This window comes from Lactuca virosa, chromosome 6 (genome assembly GCF_052849685.1).
Source record: "Lactuca virosa cultivar CGN04683 chromosome 6, Lactuca_virosa_CGN04683_v6, whole genome shotgun sequence".
Classification (NCBI taxonomy): Eukaryota; Viridiplantae; Streptophyta; class Magnoliopsida; order Asterales; family Asteraceae; genus Lactuca; species Lactuca virosa.
The window spans coordinates 78,145,577-78,172,361 of NC_136431.1; the positions used below are offsets into that span (position 1 = coordinate 78,145,577).

At 35.5% G+C, this 26,785-nt stretch overlaps 1 protein-coding gene across 1 annotated transcript; it reads left to right on the top strand.

Annotated features, from left to right (window-relative positions):
• Nucleotides 1-9,066: 9,066 nt before the first annotated feature.
• Nucleotides 9,067-10,597, top strand: LOC145119556 (arogenate dehydratase 1-like). The gene has a single exon (XM_079055228.1). The coding sequence runs from the start codon at nucleotides 9,190-9,192 to the stop codon at nucleotides 10,498-10,500; it is 1,311 nt and encodes a 436-aa protein (XP_078911354.1). The 5' UTR covers nucleotides 9,067-9,189; the 3' UTR covers nucleotides 10,501-10,597.
• Nucleotides 10,598-26,785: the final 16,188 nt, after the last annotated feature.

The window sequence follows — 26,785 nt, forward strand, 5'->3', positions numbered from 1 at the left end:
GGGAGAGGATATACTTCATTTCAGTTCTAAAGGCTTAGATTGAGACCTTAATCATCTTTAGTCAAGAATATATATATATGAATTTCATGTTGGATTGGTTCAACTTAAGGAAATTCTATATATATTGCATTCTCAAAAATCGATTATGATTACGGCATCCCTCTTCATAGTCAAATTTTAAAAACATGGCAAATAAAAATATTGTAGCAAAAGACTGGTCTAGAATCATGTCTTTATGTGAGACATCATGAATCGTGTACCATTTGCTTTGGGTACATGATCGATTGCATGTGCTATAATATTTGTCATTTTTAAATTTTTCCAAATGCCCAGAGCCATTAAGAAGGGATAAGGTCTAGAATTGGATATGACTAAAATGATTAAGCAATTGTCGAGGACAATCTGAGGTTTACCAAAGATTGGTTGCTCAGGGACAGTTGGAAGTATAGTGCTAATTTTGGAAGGACCATATTGACATATTCTGAAAAGAGGCATCTCTTATTCAGAAGTGATAGTCAAAATGAGAATATGGAGTTGTCTCCATAGGTGGAAGTTATCTGTGTAAGATTAGAAAACTTAATGCAAGAAGCATGTCCAAAGCAATGTACTTTGAATATGAGACTTAGTTTCCATGGAGTTGATCTCCATTGGAATACCTTATAATGACTGTTGACAAGTCTTTGTGACTTTGTACATATTCATTACAGGAGGGTCAGTGCATATAAGTTTAAAATCTAAACAGATTTCGATAAATGATAGGAATTTGAAATTCTCACATTTTTCGATAAGGATTTGGGAGTGTGAAATTAGAATCATTGAAATTATGTTCAATTGGTTTATTTCACAAAGTAAGGATCATAGACAAACATAGAGTGCATACTTGGTGTATGGCAAAGCTATTGTTTAAGAAAAACATAGTGTACATGCTTGGAGCATGGGACAACTAGTGTTTTTAATTCAAGTATAAAGTTGATAAAACCGAAACAATGAATAATGAGTAATCAGTATGGTGATAAATAAAAGTGTTTATTTATATTCATAGGGTTTGATACCATATTTGATTCATTTATTCTTGTGTTTCACTTTGCATGTTTTGACTTCCAGAATAACTAAGTCGCTCTTCCTGAATGATTAAGTTATTCAAACCATCCACAGTCGGTCATATGTTGGAAGTAGATATGAATCAAGACTGTCATGGGTTGGTTTGTAGAGGTCCAAGTTGGTGGACAAAGTGGTACTACAACACTCATGAGTGCTCATAAGTTCTGAGTATTGGATTCAACCCGCGCTCATTTGAATCACTTCATGGATTTTATCACGAGTGATCATGAGACGATAATATCTTATGTTCTTCAAACCTAGAGATATGAGTTGTTACTATGAGTTGGTTATACATTGATTGCACGAAAATGCATTTGGTAACTCGATGTTATAAAACGTGCCTTTGTGTATGATTCAACAAGTAGTAGAACAAGCCATATGAGTCGAAGTTTATCCATTCCTTTTACCTTCGGGATGAAAGCGATCTCTGTGGGCCCCTCGATGATTTAGCGATGACACATGTGAGTGCTTGGCCAAGCCAGGACTGATTTGATTTGTTCAATCAGTCAGTCATCATAAATCGAAAATCGGGAAACAACAAATGGACAGAGAGAATGATTATAATCCATGTCTCAGTCCATATGATATCTAGAATGGAGGAATATATGATCCCTTATCTAATGGACAAGTCATTGACAAGGTCAGAGTTCGACAGCGGCTTTAAGAGCTACGATTGCGAGTTAGGTTTTGAAGTCATACTCAATAATAGTTTTAGACTTATCCAAGTGGAAAACTGTTGGATTAATGTCTAAGTCCATAACTATATTTGGTATGTACTTGACCCGACCCGGCATGGTCCATTTGGGCTGCACTTCACCGGCACAATTTATATGGATAGTCTTTTGAGAATAGTATATTTATGATTTATATTAATATATTATAAGTTCTAATATATTAATATGGAATCATATTATTTAATTAGTATTGATCAAGAATTAATTTAGAATTAATTAAGTGATCAAAAAGAACTAATTAAATATGGACTCTTATATATATGGAATGGGCCAAGTTCATTTAGGTTGGGCTAAGCTTTCATGGATGGTCCATGGAGCTTTTAACCCATGGATCCTATGTAAATGAAAGGTCATGGGTATTAGGGTTTACATGGATGTAACCCTAATCCTCCATAATATACAAAGGGGTCCTTGGCTCACAAAATTGGCACAAGTGTGTGAAAATAAGAGTGGGCCGATTTTAGTGTGCATACATATTCTCTCAAGTTCTTCCAAGGTGTTTTGGTGATTTGTGATTCCATTTGAGGCTTCCACACTATTGGGGCTAAGCTCTTAAAGCTTGAAGACATCAAGCTACATCAAAAGGTATGTCATCTAACTAGAACTTTGTAGTATAGGTGCTTCATAATATGCTAGTTAGGATGAAACCTTGGAATAGTTAATATTTGCATGTATAATAGAGAAAACATAGATCCAAGGTTTATAGGGTTGCATGTACACCATAGGAGTGTTAGAATGCTCAAAACCCAACAGTTCGAACCCTAAGTGGGGGAGAACTGGTTATTTATGGAGAGGGCACCAGGGTCGGTTCACGGGTTTGCTTGGCATCTAGGGCTCTTCAGTATATTCAGCATGGGTGTGCGCGTTATTTGGATTATGTGGTTAACACTTGAGTTGGGGATCAAATTTTAGTTTCAGAGGTTCCAGTGGTCAGGGAGTTTGCCGATGTATTCCCGGAGGAGTTACCCGGTGTGCCTCCGGAGAGGCGGGTCGAGTTCAGGATTGACCTTGTGCTAGGTGCGGCCCTGATTACCAAGGCGTTGTACCATTTGGCACCGCCTGAGATGCAGGACTTGTCATCCCAGCTGTAGGAGCTGCTAGGCAAGCAATTCATCAGACCGAATAGTTCTCTGTGGGGAGTGTCGATGTTGTTTCTCAAGAAGAAGGATGGTTCACAATGGATGTGCATTGATTACCAGGAGTTGAACAAGTTAACGGTGAAGAACCGTTATCCCCTTCTGCGGATTGATGATCTCTTTGATCAGTTTCAGGGTGCATCTTTGTTCTCCAAGATAGATCTGATGTCTGGGTATCATCAGGTTAGAGTGAGAGAGGATGACATGGAGAAGACCGCGTTACGGACTCGTTATGGGCATTTCGAGTTCATGGTGATGCCATTTGGGCTCACCAATGCGCCTGCTGTGTTTATGGATCTGATGAATCGGTTATGCAGGTCGATGCTCGATCGATCAGTTATTGTGTTTATTGATGATATCTTGGTGTATTCCAAGACCAGAGAGCAGCATGAGGAGCATCTTCGAGAGCTTTTGGGGGGTTTTGAGGCGAAATCTCCCTCAGAGATCAGGAGTTTCTTGGGTTTGGCAGGGTACTATCGGAGATTCATTCAGGACTTCTCCAAGATTGCGGTACCCCTCACTCTTCTGACGAGGAAGGGGGTGGATTTCCGATGGGGCCTTGAGTAGTAGTCAGCATTTGATACTCTTCGACAGAGGTTCTGCGAGGCCCCGGTGTTGACCCTCCCGGAGGGAGTCTAGGACTTTGTGGTATTCTGTGATGCATCCATCACTGGGTTAGGGGCGGTCCTCATGTAGAGAGGATGGGTGATTGCTTATGCTTCGCGGCAGTTGAAGCCGCATGAGTCGCAATATCTCACGCATGATCTGGAGTTGGGGGAAGTGGTGTTTGCCCTCAATATTTGGAGGCACTACCTATATGGGGTCCGTTGTACTGTCTACACGGATCACAAGAGTTTAAGATATCTGATGGACTAGCCGAACCTGAACATGAGGTAGCGCAGGTGGTCGGACGTGATCAAGGATTATGACTGCGAGATCCTTTACCATCCGGGTAAAGTGAACGTGGTGGCGGATGCCTTGAGCAACAAGTCAGCTGGATCTTCAGTCGGAGAGACTTGTATGAGGATATCAGTTGGTTCTCGGCTTTTGGATTTGATCAGGGAGGCTCAGGCTGAGGGAGTTCGGAAGGAGAACTGGAAGGAGGAGAGGATCCGAGGAGACATTGACAGATTTGTCACAAATAGTCGAGGGTTTTTGACCCGGTATGGCCGGGTTTGGGTTCCAGTTTCTGGTGGGATCAGGCAGATTGTGTTGGAGGAGGCTCATAAGTCTCGTTTTTCTATTTATCCGGGGGCCACCAAGATGTATCGGGATTTGATTTTGAGCTACTGGTGGACGTGTATGAAGAAGGAGATAGCCTGGTATGTTGAGAGATGCTTGACCTGCATGATGGTCAAGGTTCCGTATGGCAAGCTTCAGCCTCTGGAGATTACCATATGGAAATGGGAGCAGGTTTCGATGGATTTTATCCCCAAGTTTCCGAAGACAGAAAATGGTTTTTATGCAAATGATGTCGTTGTGGTTTCTCCTTGGGATACCAAGAATGCAAAATCAGTTCTTCGAATTTTGCGTTGTTTTTACCTAGCTTCTGGCCTTAAAATTAATTTGCAAAAAAGCAAGTTAATTGGGGTTGCGTCTCTCCTCATCAGGTGGAGTTGGTGGCTCGTAGATTGGGTTGTGCCATGGATTGTCTTCCTTTTGTTCACTTGGGTGTGCCAGTAAGTCAATGTATGTCCAGGGTCTCGACTTGGTCCTCTATTGTTGACCGTTTTCGTTCCAAGTTATTGGGTTGGAAGGCGAAATTTCTTTCATTTGGTGGTCGTTTGAATTTGATTAAGTCTGTTCTTGGGAGCTTGGGAAGTTACTTGATGTCCATCTTTATGGTTCCGATCTCGGTTCTTAAGTCATTGGAGCTTTTCGTGAGAGATTCTTTTGGGGGGCGGAGTTGGATGACAAGTGTATGCATTGGGTCCAGTGGGATAGAGTTCTGGTTGTAGGAAAGAAGGGGGTCTTGGAGTTGGTAGTCTTTTCTCTTTCAATAGGGTTATGCTCTTCCGGTGGTGGTGGCATTTTTTTCATAACCCATATCTAATATGGGTTCGTCTTGTTAGAGTTATTTATGGTTCCGATGGAGGTTGTGGTTCGTTAGTCCCTAAAAAAGGTTGGATGGGTCCTTGGAATGGAGTTATTTGTATGATGTCTCACCTCAAAAATTGTGGTTTAGATTTGCTTTCTTTATGTCCGATCCGGATTGGAGATGGGAGTATAACTTATTTTTGGCAGGATATTAGGAAAGGGGATCGCTCTCTTGCAGACTCTTTTCATAGGATTTTTGCTTTGGATACTCATAAATCCGCCTTGGTTCGTGACAGGGTGTTGTTGGGTTGGGATACTAGTTCTCTTAGGAGAGTGCCTCGGGGTGGCATTGAGTGGTCGCAGTGGGAGGCTTTTTTTGGCTCTGATGCAGGATTTACAACTTGATTCCAGACCGGATCATTTGGGGTGGCTATTAGACACGTCTGATCATTTTACTGTCTCCACAACTCGGTTTTTTTATTGATAATGGAATGTTGCCTATAGGTGGTGTCGATACTTATTGGAATAATTGGGTTTCAATTAAGTTGAATATTTTTAGTTGGAGATTAAGATTAAATGGTTTAACTACTCGAGCTAATCTTTCCCATCGGGGTATTTTGATGGATTCGATCTTGTGTTCGGTCTGTTCCACTACAGTTAAAATTGACCATCTGTTTGCAGGTTGTAGTAATTTGGTTGAGCTTTGGACTCGAGTTGCCATTTGGTTGGGTGGTCAGCTTCCTCAACACCTTTCCATAGATTCTATCTTGTTTTGGTCGAATTCTTTTGCTTGGAGAAGTGGTCAACGAAAAGCTTTTAATGCGGTGATTATGACTGCTTTATGGTGTATGTGGAATTTCCGAAATTCCATTATCTTTGGAAATGTGTTGCCTAGGAAATCAGTCATTTTTGATGATGTGGTAAAAAACTCTTTTTTTTTTTAGTTTCCAATAGGTATAGCAAAGATAAAATATGTTGGACATCGTGGTTTCATAATCATGCTCTAGCTTTTAATTTGTTGTAATGTTCTTTTTCTAATTTTTTGCTAGTTTTTTAATAAAATTCTTCTGTTTCAAAAAAAAATTATGGACAATACAAACTTTAATTTTAAACAAACGTTAATGATATCATTCATACCTTTCAAACTAAGAAGACTGAAATAGATTTTATTGTGATAATTTTTACCTTTCATAATATTATACGAAGATATGACATCGGTATGTGGCATATATTATTTTCTAACATACTCAACAACAAAGTTATTACATACCTACAAATAGATGCTTTTTAAAATCTTCTTTTTGAAGGTAATACAAAAGCTGTTTTGAAAAGTCCTTTCGGATTTTCCAAAGTTGTTTTTTTTTTATGAATTATTTTATTTAAAAAAAATAATAAATCAATAAATTGCTTTGAGAACAATCCCAAACACCCCGTGAATAATTCATTATATATGTTGTTTTTTTCGATTTATATTTCGTAACTTTATCAGCTAGTTTACAAATTTTTTTTTTATCAGCTAACAACTAAATTTTTAACATCAACTAGCTTTTCAATTATCAACTATTCTATTAAACATAGTTTTAGAAAGATTGTTATTGTAACTCCTTTAAATCAAATATTGAAAATAAATACAAATAATAATCTTTTGTTATATAATTGAACTTTACATCAGGGCGGGCCTACTTGGTGTCACAGACAACTCTTAAAATTTTGTTGTCAAATGTAAAATTTAGTATAAATTTGTCACAAATCCGTTAAGAATCTATTACAAATCCATCAGAATCCACCAAGAATCTGTGTAAATCAATCACAAAGTCCTAATGGGTTTTATGAAACTGTCATTAAAATGAGTTTTCTTAGAGTAAATTACACGGATGGTCCCTGTTGTTTGGGGTAATTTACACATTTTGTCCTTAATTTATTTTTTTTAACTCGGATGATCCTCTTAGTACATTTTTATTACGCGTTTGGTCCCTATGTCAAATAAAAAGACTACATTACCCTTATTGAATATATATATATATATATATATATATATATATATATATATATATATATATATATATATATATATATATTAGTTTTATAACATCCAACAATTACCGACACTTTGTTCACTTTTGACAACTACCACCGACACCAGTTTTCATCCGACAACCATCACAGTACAAACCTCAAAATCACATCGGTACAAAAACTCAAAATTGAAACCTTCACAAACCTCATATGAAACTTAAACTTCAAAATCAAAAGAACATATTAGAATACAAATGAATAATTGGTCGATTTCTAAAAATAAAAAGTAAAATCAACTAACTTCTAAAAATGAATAACAAAATCATAGAAATATCCAAAATTAATCAAGTAACGTATCTAAATTTCTCTAAACATCCAAACCCAGAAGATGAGTAAACAACCCTAACTTTGGATTTCTTTCCTATCTCTCTATCTCTTCTCGATCTGATGTTCTTTTCTTTTTGTTATTTATGTGTGTATTTTGGTGTTGTGCTGAAACCGATTGTCCTGTGCTGAATGGACGAGAGTTTAGGTAAGAAATTAAAGAACATGGGAACACCCATTGACAACTGAGTAAAAAGCTCAATAACAACCTTAATTATCAATATGTTATGGGGATGAACCAATGACTAAAACACCAAAATACACATATGAGGAATAATACCACCAACCACTCAGCCATTGCATTTGGTGAGGGAACCTAAAAGGTTTACCCTTGATTTGAGAGAGAGAGAGAGAGAGAGAGAGAGAGAGAGAGAGAGAGCTTGTCGGAGGTAACAACATCGTGGTTGTGGGCAGATAAGAAGACAAAGGAAAAGGAGAAGACCAATCCCTCCACTGAAATCAAGTTTAATAGTTGTTTGGCAAGAAGAAATGACATTCTCTTTGACGATCTCCGATTTCACAGTCACATGTCGACAAGAAATGGCTTTCGGCTAGGATTCAATTTTGTAAGGAGATGGACTGATGGAGGAGAAGTGGTGACCTTTCCAGTGAGGAAACCCTGGATGTCGACCTATGTTGTGTAGGTTGAGTGTCGGATGGAGAAAAGGTTGTGGGCTTTTTCGGCAAGAGAGATGGTACGGAGGTGAAAGGAAAGAAACGGGATCAAGATAAAAGGGGGGGGGGGGGTGATGGGTTTTTAGGTTATATTAATTTTTATTTATTAAATAATAATAATCATAATAATATAAATAAAAATAAATGACAAAAGAAAAGTTTAAATAAATAATAAAGGTAAAATGGTCATTTAATATAGGTCAGGGACCATACTTGCAACAAAAATGTATTACAATAACTATCCGAGTAAAAAAAATAATTTAGAGACCTAAGGCGCAAATTATCATAAATCACAAGGACCATCCGTATAATGTACTCTTTTCTTTTTTAATATTGCAATCCCTAAAAAAATTGTACAGCCTCCAATATACTTTTCTACATCTGCAACTTCACTGCATAAATAACTAGAAGCCATGACAGACATAGATATATAAGACTATTATGATTTTATGAACTTTCACATGGTCATATTTCATATATTTGGATTTTTTTAGTTATTATAGACCTAATGGCATCACCTAACAGAATCTTGCTTGTATCATGTAAACATTATAAAACAATATTCTAACAAATGAAACAAAATTGTGCAAAAGTCTCACCTAATATGATTTTTATTGTTGAATTTTCCTTTCACCACCTTTTTTGAACAAAATTCATTCATGAACCCAAATCCCCACCAAACTTTTAATGCCTAAATCAACAAAAGAAATTTTTCATTAATATTTTTTCTAAAAAACATTGTAAGTAAATTTCTTACTTTCTCATATAATTATAGTATTCCAATTTTAAACTCACTGATCCTCGGATTTTATTATTATTTTTTTGAATATTTATTTAGTTTTAAATAATTTTTAAAGTAATGAAATGCTTATTGGCGACCTTATAATTTTAAAAAATTTGGGAAAATATTAAGGGGGTAGGTATGAGCTTGACCCTTTCAGGTCTTCTCTACTCGTTTCCTTTTCCCCAATATAAAAACCCCAATCTCCTCTTTCTTTCATCAGCTTGGCAGTTATCTTCCACCAAGCTTCATAACCCCCTCACCACCGGTGAAAACTTCCGATCAAAAACATCAAAAAAACTGAAATCTACAACGCCGGAGAAAGATGCAGTCGTTAGCTCCATCTTCAACAATTAGTATCAAGTCGATAATGCGGACGCCGTCGCCGCTACCTAACCCCCACCGGCTCGCTTTCACCGTCCAATCAGCCGCTAGCCGCTTTGATTCCGCTTCAAATACGACTAATCCAGCAGTATCCGCGGCGGTTCCAGTGCCGGTGCCGGCGCCGTCTACCAACAACTTTACGTCCGGTGGAGTTGGTAAGAGCCGCGCCGATTGGCAGAGCTCGTGTGCTATCCTTGCGAGTAAGGTTGTGTCGCAGCAGCAGAACACCGAGAAGACAGGCGGTGCTGATAACATCACCGTCGTGAACGGACATAAGACTCTAGATCTGGTACCTATTGATAATCTACCTAAACCGTTAACTATCACCGACCTTTCTCCGGCGCCGATGCACGGTGCGCAGATTCGCGTTGCTTATCAAGGTGTCCCTGGCGCGTATAGTGAGGCGGCGGCCGGAAAAGCTTATCCACAGTGTGAGGCTATTCCTTGTGACCAATTCGAGGTCGCATTTCAAGCGGTAGAGCTTTGGATTGCAGATCGTGCTGTTTTACCTGTTGAAAACTCTCTCGGTGGTAGCATACATCGGAATTACGATCTCCTCCTCCGCCACCGTCTTCACATAGTCGGTGAAGTCCAACTCCCGGTCCACCACTGTCTCCTAGCGTTACCTGGCGTCCGGAAAGAATACATCAACCGTGTTATCAGCCATCCACAAGCTTTAGCTCAGTGCGAGTTAACTCTCACCAAACTCGGCTTAAACGTAACTCGCGAAGCCGTTGACGACACCGCCGGAGCCGCCGAATTCGTCGCTGCAAACAACCTCCGTGACACAGCAGCAATCGCATCAGCACGCGCCGCCGACCTCTACAATCTCAACATCCTCGCCGACGGAATCCAGGACGATTCAAGCAACATCACACGATTCGTGATGCTTGCACGTGAACCCATCATCCCCCGCAACGATCGGCCATTCAAAACAAGCATCGTTTTCGCTCACGACAAAGGAACATCAGTCCTTTTCAAAGTCTTATCAGCCTTCGCTTTCAGAAACATTAGCTTGACTAAAATCGAAAGCAGACCTCACCGGAACCGGCCGATTAGACTCGTCGACGATGCAAACGTCGGAACAGCGAAGCATTTTGAATACATGTTTTATGTTGATTTCGAAGCTTCAATGGCAGACGTAAGAGCTCAAAACGCGCTTGCTGAGGTTCAGGAATTCACATCTTTCTTGAGGGTGTTGGGTAGTTACCCCATGGACATGACCCCATGGTCTCCTTCTAGGGAAGACTAAGTGGATTTATGACGTCATTATGTATATTTTTCTGTTTTTGTGATTTTCAGGGTTTTGATATTTATTTCATAAATACGACCTTCAAATTTGTGGTTCATTATTTTACTTGTAACAATGTGAATACAAAGTTACCCAAAACCTTGCGTAATAATTTAGGTTAATAAATTTAATCCAAACTTTTGTCTTTTAACAATAAATAATAATTATGTGCTTTTAAGTCTATTAAATATAATTTGAAAATTGCGTTTTGTCACTAAAGTTGGTCAAATACATGTCTCCTTCACCAACCGCTATACCACTATAATTGATTGACAAATGCACCTTTTTTTTGTACCTATTGAGTTTGAAGTTTCGTGTAACATTTGAATGAGATTGTTTTTATGTAAACTAGACAGTGAATTTATGTTTAGTGATCTATGTATCTTACATGAGAATATTACGAGTTATGGAATAATTATCACGTGGAATGTGTGATTTTGGATTTTTGACCATCATTCGACATCGACATGACTTTGTTATACTAATTAGAAAGATTGTATTAAATTAAGGGTGATTCTAAGCGCACGAACAAATATCTATCTACACGAATGAACCAATTGAATTGATGTATTTGACCTTTTACTGTGAGCTTTTAATATTTTTTACATAAATTTTTATTGTTTTTTATTATTTAAATGATGGTGGAGTGTAAACGTTTTACTCTTAACATATCACATTTGGATTTATATCACTTTAATAAATATGCACGTAAGTTATACTTATACATCATTTATTTTGATTTTTCTAATTTATTTTTCCTTATTAATGTTTTATCCCTTTTTTGCTTTTTTTTTTTCTTTAATCTTAATAATTTTAATAAATAAACATTATTATTATTATTAACATTAAGAATATATTTTCTTGTTCATTCAAACTATTTTTGTATTATTTTTTTCATCGAAACTATCACTATTTTTCCGTTTGGATTATTATGTATGAGAAATTAATGATCCTCATATTTTTTTTTTTCATATCCATGATTCTATCAACTTTAGATAATGACAAATGTAATAAAAATTTATTAATTTTATTAAATATGACAAATATCACAATCTTAAGTGTATAGGAAAATGACAGAAAAAATAATATGTTATTTGATTTCTCATTATACATATTATTATTTCATTTGGACTATTCATTTATTATTCTTTTGTTCAAATTATATTCATGTTATTTTTTTTCATTACGATTATCTTTGTTTGTTTTTTGGTTGGATTATCTCGTGTTAGTTTTTTTCGTTCGGACTATCCATGTGTTATTTTTTTTTCGTACAAACTATTTTTGTGTTATTTCTTCGACTATTCTTGTTGTTATTTTTCAGTTCGAACTATTGATGTGTTGTTTTATCATTCAGATTATCTTTTTGTTATTTTTTCGTTATGATCATCATTGTGTTATTTTTTTTTTGTTTTGACTATTCTTGCCTTGTTTTTCTCGGTCGGATTATCTTCATGTTATTTTTTCCGTTCAGACTATCTTTGTGTTAATTTTTTCGTTCCGACCATCTTTATGTTTTTTTCGACTATCTATGTGTTATTTTTTGTTTGGATTTTCATTGTGTTTTTTTTATTCTGACTATCCATGTGTTAGTTTTTTCGTTTGATCCACTACTAGAAAACTGGTGCAATAGCTACAGCAAAATCCGTAGCTATAAGTGGATAGCTACGGAATTGCTACGGAAAAATGCATGTAGCATAATGGCCCGTGGCTAAATTATAGCTACGGATTATCTACGGAATCACTGCGGAATAGCTACAGAAATAAATAGCTACGGATTTTCTACGGAATAGCTACGGAATTGAATAGCTACGGAATTAAATAGCTACAGAATAGCTACGGATTTAAATAGCTACGGAATAACTACGGAACTAAATAGCTACGTAATACCTACAGTTCTATTTAGCGACGAAAATCCGTAGCTATTCAATCAATTTCAAACTTGCATCATGTACGTTTCAATGTCAAAGGATTTACCAATAGGTAGGGCATGTCACATCCAACTACAAGGGCTCCTTAAGTCTTCTTATACAATTACGAATTCCATTCCTTTATTATTATGCATTCCGTTAGAACTCCGTAGCTAATTAGTTACAGATTAGCTACATAATTTTTTTATTTTCGATTTTTCGGGCACCAAACGTCATTTTTTCAGCTTTGTTTTTTTTCACATCTCTATTATACATGATTATCTATATTTTAACCAACTTATAGCTGTTAGTATCATTCATAAAGTCGTGTGCACCTTCGGGATCCATTACTCATTTAATGGTTTAACACTATAATGTTTATTAATACATTCACATACAAATACTTACAAACACGTATACATACACATATACCACAACTCATTCATGTATATAAATATACATATACAAACATAAACTCATCATAAGTTGGTGAAAAGTATATGCATTACAATGTTAAACCGTTAAACGAGTACTTGATCCCGAAGGTGCACAAGACTTTATGAACGATATTAATAGCTATAAGTTGGTGAAAATACAGATAATCATGTATAATAGAGGTGTGAAAAAAACGAAGCGGAAAAAATGACGTTTGGTGCCCGAAAAATCGAAAATAAGAAAAATACGTACATACACATACATACACATACATACATACATAAATACATACATACGCATACAAATATACATGTGATAATTGTGTTAATTTTTAGTTCGAACTATCTGGTGTTATTATTTTTTTATTCACATTATCCATGTGATAGTTTATAGTTCGAACTATTTTTGTGTTAATTTTTAGTTCGAAATAACAAATGTATAGTCTAGGTGAGTTGGAAAAATTACAAATTGGCTTGTCATTAAAAATGTAAATTAAAATAATAAAATATCTCTTTAACGTTTAGTGAAAGATGAACTTTATTGAAAATGAATTTGTATTTATAATGACAACAAAAATAAAAAATTATCAACATATATTTTTTAAGATTTTTAGTATTTATTTTTATATGTGTATTACATATAAAGTTGTTGAATTTAAAAAGAATAAAAAGTAGAAGGGTTTGTTTTGTAACTTACATCTAATTTAAAGGATTAAAATGAAAAAATATAAAAACAATTGAAATTAAGAAATCGACAAATATGATCGGATTAATTGTTCACTATTCAAATTAATCTGATCATTGTTTATACACGAATTTATTCGTGCTAATAGGAGCACCCATTATTAATTGTAATATACTAAGGTCAAAACTGCAAAAATGATTTTCTATTATTTGTTTGAAATTTATAATTTTTTGTCCAAAAGTTTGGTCCAAAATAGAATTAATATATATATATATATATATATATATATATATATATATTAAAAACGGACCATCCTTAGGAACAGTAAAGCTCCTAAGATTTTGACATAATTGGTCCATATCTTTGCTTTTTTTCATATGTAATCCTTTCATTTTTAGGGTTTTCACAGCTGGCCCATTTCTTTTTTCCAAATACGTTATGCTCCCTCTAATATCATAAGTTGTTCTTTTTGACTGCTCAAAGGTTGGATACGTATACGTGTCTTGGACACGCGTTTTTTTCCCTGTGTTTATCCCTCCACATGTTTTTTTCTCCTTGTTCCACATGTTTCCCACCGCCAACAGAAGAGGTAAATCTGATCACCTCTACCGATCTACCTCATTTTGTTTCGTTCGTAAACCCTTGATTTTCCGTCTCCCCCTCTTTCTACCACCTTTCTGACGTCGAATTCTCCGAGACCGGCGACTCCATCACTATCGGAGTGTTGCCTGTCTTCCGATTGTTGACAACAACGTAAATTATGCGTCTTATCCGTCTTTTCCATTGAATCGACATTCAAAGCCTAGATGTGTCAATCGATTTTAATTTTATCCCAACTACCAATATACTCGATCGAAGGTATAAGTATTTCATTTATTCTACAAAATTTAAATGGCTTTTGATGTTTCGCGTTTTTGCTTTTGGGTTTTGATTCATCTGAAAAAAGTTTCTTGATTTATGTGGTTGTTGCTATTTCTTTCATTTAGCCCAAATCTTTAACATTGTCAATGAATGATGGGTGAATAGGATCACTGCTTTCATGAAATTTGTGTCAACAAACCGTTAGAGTTTGCTTTCCACTTTGAATACTCTGTTTTGGCACGTTTTTTATTATATTTAAGCACAATTGTTTTTTTGATTTTGTCATATATCTTTTTTAAATATAGGCATCACGGTATGTTTGCAATTTGTTTCTTCGTTATTATATGAAAGTTTGATTCAGCTTCTGAATATGTTCGACAATTTCAGGTATTGTCATCAACAAAGGTAAAGCACAAATCTTGCAAAAATAGGTATGGTGCTATGGTGTGTTTTCCCCTAATTTCGCTATGGCTCAACTTCAGTTAATTGCTTCGACTTAAATTGTTGTTTGTGGATTCCCAACCCCTTTAATCAACTTCTTACACTGAAAAATTGTTGCTAATAGTTTAGAATTAGTCATAAGATATGAGGCATCGACATCTTTTCAGCCCATCACCAGACATGCTTCAAACTGAGAATGATCAAAGCTAGAACTTCACAGAGCATCCCTTTATGGATATTGGTAAGCTTTTTGCTTCTTCATCTCAAATTTTCATGCTTAATGTACAATAAAGATTGATTATCTAGTTTTTTTTTTCTGGTTTGTAGCAACAAATGTGAGTAGTGAATGCAATTCTATCATATATCCAGATAACATGTTTCATGGGTGTTTAAAGAACTGAGAAAAAGTGGTTTAAAACCCATAGGAGCAACTTATGGGCTTGCAATGCAAGTACACTCATGAGGGTAAATTCGTAAAAAGCCTCACTTCCTACACTTTTGTATATATACTAAGTAAAGAATAAATTATAATAAAAAAACTATAGGTGATGATAGCATCTGGGAAGTATGATCTTGTGCATGACTACTTTGAGAAGATGAAGAAATGTGGGAATGCTCCAAAAGCCCTTACTTATAAAGGTACCGATAATCCTTTCAAATGTATCATGATTTCACATATAATAAAATGGGAAAATGATTTAGAAAGGTAAGAAAGTTTAAAAAACGTTCAGAAAAGACCATCAAAGTTTTTTCTGTTCAAAAAACACCATCTAACTATAGACTTTGTATAAAAAGCACCAACTAAGTTTATCTTTTGTTCAAAACTGGTTGGTAACAAGCATCTTTCAATAAAAAAAAGGACATGATCCTTTTTATAAGCGAAAATTCTAAGTGACATGGCATTTGTTTTAGTCTTACGTGGATTAATTGGAATAGAAAACGATTTGAATAGCCTTATTTCACAAAATCAGGAGGGAGTGAACATAGAACCCTCTCTATTGGTGACATCCATTCCTCCTCAGCCTTATGCATATGTTTGGAATGAATATTTCTGGTAACAAATATTGACTTTAACAAATTTTGTCCAAACTGTTACTACATACTATTTTTTGCTAAAAGAATAGTGATTGTAACATATTTTTGTCCAAAATACCACTTTATACTGTTTTTTGGATAAAAAAAATATTTTAGCAGTTTTGACCAAGCTATCCCTACATATTGTTTTTTTGTAAAAAAATAGTTATTTTAACAGGTTTTGCCAAATTGCCCCTGCATATTGTTTTTCTTTTTGATAAAGAAAAATAATGATTTACTGCTTTTTTTGGTAAAACAGAGTGATTTTAAGAGTTTTTACGAAAATGCCTGAAAGAACCCCTTTCTAAACTTTACAATATTATTCCAAACATGCTACATGCATATTCATAAACATATTTTACATATATGGTCTTATAACTAAAGACTGGATACAAACCGACTAACGAGGTATTTACAAAGTTTTATATATTACATAATTCCCAGGAATTTATACACTAAATAGAAAAGTTATAATATTATCTATTCTACATCTTCTAACAATACATAACTATACTGGATGCATATCACCTGCAATAATTAAACACTGAGAGGGATAAGCAGTGACGCTTAGTGAGTTCAAAAATAGATACAATATAACGTTATGCCATATATATACCAATATGACAGAAGCAAAGAAGAACAGAGAACAACAAAGGCAGATGAGTATCATATGACATGCTTTCCATATCAACAAATAATCTGATTCAAAGATTTACAATCAATGAGATACAACAATTTCAACTTGATCTACATCAATAAGACTTTAGCCCAAGTGGCATAGAAAATAAACTATTTCTGAATAAACATTTTGCTAGAATTTACAGGCTTTCAGCCCTATCCAGCATTCTGTCAGTGCCAAAGTGATGCTTACTCATTCACTTCATGGCCAAAGGCTACATACCAGTACCCAAGTGATGCTTAGTCATTCACTTCAAGTCAAAGGTATAGCTCATTTTCATAAAAAAAACACGGGAAAAACATTGAACATATAACACATAACATACAATTGTTCCTATAATTTGAACTCACCGTGAAATAACCGGGGGTTAAAATAGTAATTTGAGCAGCACTTCGTTTCTATAATTAACTTTCTTCGATGAAAACCGGGAGCTTTATTGAAAACCGGGCCTTGCGAGGGTTGAGCTTCAAACTGAAAAGATAAATTTCTCGGGGTCTTCGGGCACTTCGGGATGTTTTTCAGGTGTTAGGTAGGTTCCCAAGGCTTCGGTGGTTAAAAGTGGCTTAAAATAAAGTTTAGGGTGTAAAAGTGTGCAAAAATCCACCCAAAACCGGGAGGGTTCGCACCTCCCTTATATAGGTGCGAGGCTCGGATCCGAAGGGAAGAGGAGAAGCCATGCGGCAGCTTCGCAGGCGAGGGGGAGGGGCTACGCGGCTCGGTTCGCAGACGGACATGCGTCGGAGGCTCGGACATGGCTTGCATCGGACGCGTCACCAGCTTCGGACACGGGGCAGCATGCGAAGATCCGGATGACGTGGCTGATTCTAGGCCTTGCATGCATGCGAAAATTCTCGGATTTTGTGCCGCAATCTTCAAAAATTCATATCTTTTGCATACGAGCTCCGTTTGTTACGTTCTTTATATGAACTCGGAGGCGAGATTATACTCTACAACTTTTGTTTAGATTCCGTCGGCTAATTTTGACTTTACTTTTAATATTATTATTTTTAACAGACCGGGACAGGAAAATTCGTTAAAAATTCATAACTTCTTCATCCGATGTCCGTTTTCGTCTGTCTTTTTACCGTTGTACTGCTATTGATGAGACCTTCGATTCTCATTTAGGTTGTGACGGCTAAAAATCATTCGATCTTTATTTCGAGTTTTTAGTTGTATACTGCTATACTGAAACTTAGAAAAATCATAACTTCCTCATACGAAGTCAGATTTTGACGTTCTTTTTATGAAAATTCTCGGTTTAACGAATACTACGACTTTTATTTAGATCACTAAAGCTAAAAAGTAGTTTATCGAAAACTCACTTTTTACGCTAAATAGTGTTTTGCCGGTTTTGTCGCGGATCTTCGATTGGTCATAACTTCTTCGTTATAACTCGGATTTCGATGAGGTTTTCGCCTAAGTGTTTCTAACGAGATAATATACAAATTTCAATTACATTATTTTTATTTATTTCCAACTTTATATTTTCGTTAATTTCAATATTGACTTTTGATTGGAATCTCATAAGACTTCGAATACATTTCTGATGATTCTAAACATAGTTTTACTTTAAATCTCATAAAAACTATCTTGTTAGAACTCAACGCTCAAAATCATATAATATTATTCATTTTAAACTAATAAGCTTTACAAAACACGATAACTGAACGTGTATGTTACAAATACCTCCTCCTTTTGAGGATTTCGTCCCCGAAATCACAACGATTAAAACAAATGGGGATATTTCGTTCTTATCTCCTTCATATTTTCCCAACTATAATTTGGGCCTCTATAGTATTTCCAATTGACAAGCACCAACTCCACTTCTTTATTACGTAGATTAGTCGTTCTTTCATTTACGATCTTTTCAGGCTCTTCTACATATGTTAACTTATTATCCAGTTTCACATCGGATAACGGAACCGTTTCATCATATATGCTCAAACATTTACGCATATAACTGACATGAAACACATCATGAATATCTGCTAAATCTTCGGAAAATTCCAAGCGGTATGCTTGTTTACCAATTCTCTGGATGATTTTGAAAGGACCAATAAATCTAGGATTTAGTTTTCCTTTCTTTCCAAATCACATAATTCCTTTCCATGGGGATACTTTCAGCATTACGAAATCACCCAACTGGAATTCTAAGGGTCGCCTCCTCTTTTCTGCATAGGACTTCTGTCGATCCTGGGTCGCTTTCATTCTTTCTCGTACAATTTGAATCTTATCAGTGGTGTCTTGAATCATTTCAGGGCCACTAAGGACTTTTTGTCCTACATCATGCCAACATAATGGAGTATGACACTTACGCCCATATAGTGCTTCATATACTTTCAGTATATTTTATACTGTTTGGATTGTTCTTTTCTTCTGACCATCTGTCTGGGGATGATAAGCTGTGCTGAGAGCAACACGAGATCCCAATTCACATTGCATACTTACCCAAGAATGAGAAGTGAAGCTACTATCACGATCGGAAGTAATTCTTTAGCGGCACACCATGTCTCGCAACAGTTTCATCCAAGTATACTTGTGCGTATTTCTCTATTGGATCTGTTTCACGTATGGCAAGAAAATGTGCACTCTTAGTCAGCCGGTCGACAATTATTCAAACGCTATTATTCTGTATCGTAGTCTTTGACAATTGGAGCAGCACTAGACATAAAGTCAGTTCTGAATTCTACTTGCCTATCCGGGTTAGTCTAGGAAAATCATCGGGGAAAGCATCAGGATATTCGGTAATATCATTTACAGTTTTCTTCTCCTCTTTATAGATATCAACTGTATAGGCTAGATAAGTAGAATACCCCTTTGATACAAGTTTACGGGTTTCTGGGAAAGATATTATTTTAAGATTTTAAATCTTTGTTTACAGTAGATATAAATAGAATTCTTCATTTCGATAGGGATGCATACCATCTTTTCATAACACAAAAGTTCTACGTGGTTCTTTAATAATCAATCCATGCAGAGAATAATATCAAAGTTGGGCAGGGAGATAGAAATCAGGTTAGCAAGAAAACTATAACCTTCAATTTCTATGACACGATCTCTATAGACTTTATTAGCAAGTAATGATACACTTCCCGCGGTATCTACATGAAATGATTGGGCGAATGTATAACAAGCAATTTAAAAAGAATACGCAATTTCATGAGACACAAAAGAATCTGAGGCATCATAATCAAATAAGATGTGAGCAGGTCTAGAGTTGACGAGAAATGAACTAGTCATAACATTCGGGTCCTCGCATACCTCCTCTATGGTAATCTGAAATGTACGACCTTTAACTAAACGATTGTCAAACTATTCAAACTTCTTAATTGATGGCAGTGCTCAAATCTGCACTCGTTCTTCATTCTCTATTGGGCCTTTGGTCCTAATCTTCGAGTTAAAAACTCAATTCTCATTGCAGATTGTTGCTCCTTTTTAAATTCGATTTATAGACTCAACCCAAGATAAGGTCTTCGCTTTGCTACAACAACAACTCGAATGGTCATATTTTAATGACCTTTGATTTCATAATGCAGAAGACAGACAATGAACCATACTCTTATTTCTATTAGTCAAACACTATCATAGAAGAAACCTTCCTTCATGTTCTAATGTGATATAATATCTTCATATCTAGTAGCATTTCTAGCTAATAGTTGCTTAATCCTTTAATGAAGGCCGTTATACTTTTATTGACTACCTCGACCTTCTCCTTCTTCAATCTTCCGACTAAAGTTTCGTCGCTACACAAAACATGGTTCTCTGAACCAATCGACCCACTTCGCAAATTTATATTAATCGGACTCGATTCTTTATGACCACTAAGGTCTGAACGAAAATCATCTTTTTAGTCATCACCGAAACGAAGGTAATGACATACTCGAAGAAAAAACGAAATCAATTTTCTAGCTTCTTGGTAACCTTGTGACTTTCCCTGATCCAAGTGTGAGTCATGTGCTTCCAGTAGTATCTGCCTCTACTACTATTCACACCTACTCATACTCGTCCCAAGTATTGTCTCGCAATTCCCAAGTCACCATTCAAAAGTTTTCACAAAGCAACTTTTCACACCTGAGTGTGTTCAAACAAGTACATACAACAATTTCTCCTAGACTCAACTAGAGATTTCACGTTTCTATCAAACATATCTTTGATTTCTATAAAGATTTTTTTTACTAAAATGACTGTATATACTGTGTAACATGTTTCACCCCATCTATTGTGATTCCGGTTAAAATTTAATGCCATTTTCACATGTTTATTGCTTTTAAGAGCATTTACTGGAATCTGTCAAATTTTTTGCATACACTTCATTATTTACTTTTATAAATAGTCAAAATAACTAAAAGTTTACAAATAATCGACCAACAAAAAGAGATTTAAGCATCATCAAAGCAATAGGGCCAAACCAAACCAATACAGGATCTGCACTTAAATGTGTGATCTTTTAACAACGAACACTCAACATTTATCTAAATGTGGGATCTTTTAACAATAAACACTCAAAATTTATACAACTTATGACAAAATTGCCCATGCAGTTAATTGTAACAGCCCCTTTGTTGTGATTCCTTTAACTATGACCAAATTACCCCTCTGCCGTGATTCCTTTAGATTGAAGGTAACATTGTTTTAAATGAAAAGATCACACATTACCACTTATATATTTGGATTATCAGTCATACAACCACATGATGCCCTAAATTGATTTGTAATATGTATTTATCAGTGAAGACAACATTAAGGATTATTGTGGTATTTGATAACATGTAACAATTCATGAAACAAATAAGAGGTAACAATCCATTAAGTCTTTTTGAGAGACAAGGTACTTATATTGAATCCTGAGGTAACAAGTTTTCTTCTCTCTTATTTTGATATACTGGTGATGCAGATTTATTTTTTATGAGGTTTAATATGATTTTGTTATAGTTTTCGTAAGAAGGGTAGATTCATGTTCTTACTACTTAAATGCAAGAAATAACAATATTCTTTCACTTAATTTTATGTTATAACATTCTATTTTTGTTTTTTACCTACAAATGCTTTCATCGAAGGACATTAACTTCATTGGGTACACAAAAAGAGGTTTTTAGCCAATAGAAAGAAGTTTTCAGTCAATGGAAAGCTACGGTAAATATGAATACACCACCGACCACCATTTGTGTAACTTCTAACATTTATAAAGAAACACCACCTTTCCGAAGCGACACACATTTCCACAACAATCGTCACTTCACTCAAAGAATCAACAACATGAGGTCCAAAAACTTACAAGACATGCTTGACAACCTCATTCACAAACTCCAGAAAACAAGCAAGCTCCTTAAAGAGGCGGACGCCACAAAAATACTCTAGGTTGATGTAGAATCCTCTTTTGCTATTTCTGTGTAATCAACGTGAATGTAGTATCCTCTTTTCGTGTTTCCATATCCTACAACTACTATCTGTATGTAATTGTTGTACAGAATCCGCCTATGGAAATAACACGTTGACTTTTCTTCACATATTACATAAAGCAGAGTAAGACACATACACACATATAACACTGTTAACAATGTTCCCAAAAATTAAGCAACCCCGCTCTTACTTGAATTTTTACTTTTGATTATGCAGAATACTTTTCATTTTTTTCTAGACCTTTACAAGGCTCAAGCTCACGAGATTAAGCTTTCTCAAAGGATTTAATGTTTGGTTTGTATGGTGTTTTTAAATAATAGTGCAATGTACTTTCATTTAATGTTTGGTTTTCTGTAATTTGGATCTTTTTCTCTGGAAAGGGCAATGTCCTTTATTCTTTTTTGGGTTCCCGCTCACCATGTATAATTTTACGTATCAAAATACCAATTTACGTGTTTGTAAATGGGTGAATTGCAGAGAATAACAATATACTTTACTTTGGCTACCAATTCAAGCAATGTACTACAGTTTTACACAAAAGCGATACCTTCTATCCCCCCCCCTCCCCGCAACACTGGGGGAACGCTTCTAGTATTAGTTCAGGGTATGAACTGTAAACCCCAAAAATTAGTTCAGGGTATGAACATGGGTGAATTGCAGAGAATAACAACAACAACAACAATAATAATAATATGTGAAATATTAGTTCAGGGTATGAACTGTAAACCCCAAAAATCATTTTTGATTAAATAAAGCGACTTAAAGTAGAGCTTGTAAATTTGCCAAACCCGATGGACCATTTATGTCAAAACAACAAAGTTGTTGTCTTGCTTAGGAGGCAATGACGCAGGTGATACCTCCTGTCGTTTACCTTCTTTACACCAACAAATCCCGAGTGTTTTCGAAAACTACAATCCTTACTCCCTAAGTACATGTCCCTAGACCCTTTTAACCGAACCATGCTCTCTTTTGATGTTGGAAACTCGTTGAAACCGAGAGTGAAGAGGAGTCTCCGGAAGTTAGGGTTTTAAAAAAGAGGAAATTTCAAGTTACTTTTCTCCGATTCAAGATATACCCAGGTCAAGTATGGACTCCATTACCTTCCTGGTATCGTTCTTAGACCTTCCCTGGAGCCATGGAGGTCAGAGCAGCCTCCGACAAGCCTACAGTTTCCGAAAAACTGTTGGTGAATTGTTTCACTAATTGTATTTAAGTGTAATGGATTGACATGTTAACCAAAATAAATCTTGATGAATATTAAACGAGTAATGAAGGTGCAGAGTGCACACTTGTTTACATTTATTCAAGATTAAGGTGCTGTTTGTTTTTTGGAAAAAACCTCTTCAGACCTCTTATTGCTGCGCGACGCAGCACACGCGCAACACTTTTCATTTCGCAGCTGTTTGTTTTTCAGAAGTCTTCGGATTAAAAAACCTCCGCGCGTGTTCTTCTTGGCGCAACACTTGTTTTGCCTCTTCCTACCTCTTCCAACCTCTTCTTCTTCTTCTTCTTTTCTTGCTAAAATATTGATTATATATTGCTGAAATCTTATTTCACATTTTTTTTCGTTTTTTTTGTTTATTCTTGTTGAATTTTTTTTATATTGAATAATAATAATTTGTTGATGAAATATCATTATTTTATGCTAAAATATCTTTATTTTTTTGTTAAAGTATCATTATTTTCTTTTGCTGAAATATCATAAATTCTTGCCGAAATGTCATACATTATTAAATTTTCGGTATTAAAAACTATTTTCGGATTTTAAAATCAGTTTATTTTAATTTTTTAATATCTGCAACAACATGCAGATGTTAAAAAAACAAACACGCTTCTTTTTACAGTTTGCAACCATTTGGTCCACCTCTTCTACTGCAGAGGGTTGCAGAGGTGGTCCGCAGAATTTATGGATTTTTGCTTCAAAAAAACAAACAGTACCTAAAAGTACACTGCTATTTATAGGAGAAGCCCCTGAACTGTCGGGGGTCCGGGGGCAGCGTCTATGGCGGGGTCTAAGGGCCAGAGTCCCTGGCTGGAGTCGAATCCAAATTTCTGAAATTTGACCCGTTTTTGGACTTTGTCTAGACTCTATTTAAAACCCGGTTTTGGTGGCAGTTTATGACTATTGCACAAATATTTTATCATAGTTTGGGCAGTTTTAGGACATAAAACTATTTTGTGATTGTTTTAAGAAAGGGGATGTACTTAACCAAATTTTGGTCAGAATTCTGGTACTCACGAAAATTCATACATCTCATTGCTTATTATGTTTTCTCATTCTGAGTATTATCCAACAGAAGATTGGAAGTACCACCCAAATACTTCAATTTGAAAGTGATTACACCATTCTCAGAATATCTAAGTGCTTTTTGTTGGGATTTATAGGTAACAAAAATCATATTTTTTGCGAAAAACCTAAAACCCTAATTCACATACACCCTAAAAGATCTATGTTCTCACTATGATATACAAACAACAAATTGAATTTAAGAACCCTAAAGTACATTGCTATTTTTGATTTAGGAGAAGGGATAATAGAAAACATACCTTTTAGTTTATTATGTAAATAAACTAGTAATCCTTCTTTGTAGAACTTCAGAAAGCCAACACCAGAAATCTCATACCTCTGACCGGTCACACCCAAACCCTAGCAGTTGGAGGCTATTGAAGAGAGAGGAGTAGAAGGTATGATTTTCGGCTCTAAGGATCTCTTGGAAGAGTGTAATTTCGAAAATCATATACCTTGGGGTATTTATAGTTCTTAAGAAGGTGTATAAAAGGCAAGTTTCCTTTTGGATAAGTCTAACCTTTTTCTTTCCCCCCAAACAAACCTAAGCTTCCCAGAACCCCTAGAAAAGCTCCCTTAACCCCTATAGAACCGTCCCATCTCCTAGGTAGGTTCTAGAATCAGTCAATGTTCAACTTTTGGATATTGACACTTTTAGTCCTTCTACTTTTAATTAATCTAATTATCCCAAAATTAATTCTTATTAATTTCTGATCAATTGTTAATTAAATAATATAATTTCTAATTAATACATTTTTCTAAAAAATATCAATAAATTATTTATTTTTGATTTATAATTATGTTATTAGTCATATAATAAATTAACAAATCATCATTTCTGTCCAAAAAGCATTACAGTCAATTATTAGGTTTGAGGGCAACCCAAAAGGACTTTGCTAATAATTTAAGTTTATAATAATTTAGTTAATGGCTTAGACACCTAATCCAACAATCTCCCACTTGGATAAGTCTATAACTAAATTACATCTTCCAAATTAAACAACAAGGTATGCTTTCCAAAGCAATTGTCGGCATCTGAACTAAACAAACAGTGGTCCTTAGATAAGTGATTCAATATTCCTCTATTCTACTAGATATTATACATACATGAGTCATCGATTAGAATCAATCTCATTGTCAAAGTTTTGTTTCTTGATTTTTGATTTGTGATGATGACATAAGACTTTAAATTTAACACATCAATTGAGTCTTGGTTGTGCCCAACACTAGAAGTCAACACCAAATCACCGATGGGCCCAAAGATATCGTTTTTCCCGTTAGGGAAAAAGGAACGAATAAACTTTGACTTATATGTTTGAATCCTTTACTCACCAAATCATACATGATACTGTGTTTTATAACATCATGTTACCGACGCGTTTCCGCAATATCAATGCACAACCGACTTGTAAATTACAACTCATATATCTCCATTTCAAGAGTATAAGATATTATCGTCTCAGAATTACTCGTGATATAATCCATGAAGTAATTCTCTGAGCGTGAGCTTATCTAATATTTAAATATCCATTTATAAGTACTCATGAATGTTGTAGCAATACAATTGCTGTCTAACTACTTTAGACAATCTACAATCCAATTCGTGACAATCTTAATTCACTACTTACTTGTAACATCCATAAAATTAAAAAAAATTTAAAACTTTTTAAGATATTCAAAACCATTAATTATTACAAAGTGTTTCCAAAATAGCATCATATCAGAGTATCCCGGTAATCAAAATCATAACATGTGAGGATGTGTACGGTCACGCATTCGCCTTCCCGCGGTTATCCGAAGTACCTGAAACAATAATCGATAAATGTAAGCTCGAAGGCTTAGTGAGTTACCCCCAAAATACCCATACACAACAATACACATATAACGACAAATAACATACTATGGGTCCAGTCAAACATCGGGTTGGAATACCCCAGGACCTCAACCATCGGGTTGGAATGACCACATATTACGAGTGCAATCATCCCTGGGATGGAATACTCTCAGCCCACAACCATCAGGTTGGAATGCCCACATACTACGAGTCCAATAATCCTCGGGATGGAATACTCTCACTACCAATTAAACATGTGCACCTATATCAAATAATCTTATAACAGTCTATAAAGACAACATACCGGGGTCCAATCGTCCTCAGGATGGAATACCCTCAACTACCAATCAAACATGTGCACATATAATAGGTAATCACATAACAGTCTAGAGACAGTCAAACAGATCTAGCAGATCCCTAAACATCACATCATCCTATCTACCAGGATACCAGTCTAACAGATCATTACATTACACAACCATAAGATAACCAGGATAACAATCCAAAGGGCCGGCCTTGCTGCCTTAGACCCTTGAGTATAGTGAGGAGAATTCACCTCACATTGCTGAAGTCCCGCAGACAAAACCCTAGCTGCTGGATGACAGATTCCTGAACTATCAACATCAAAACAACACCCAATTAAT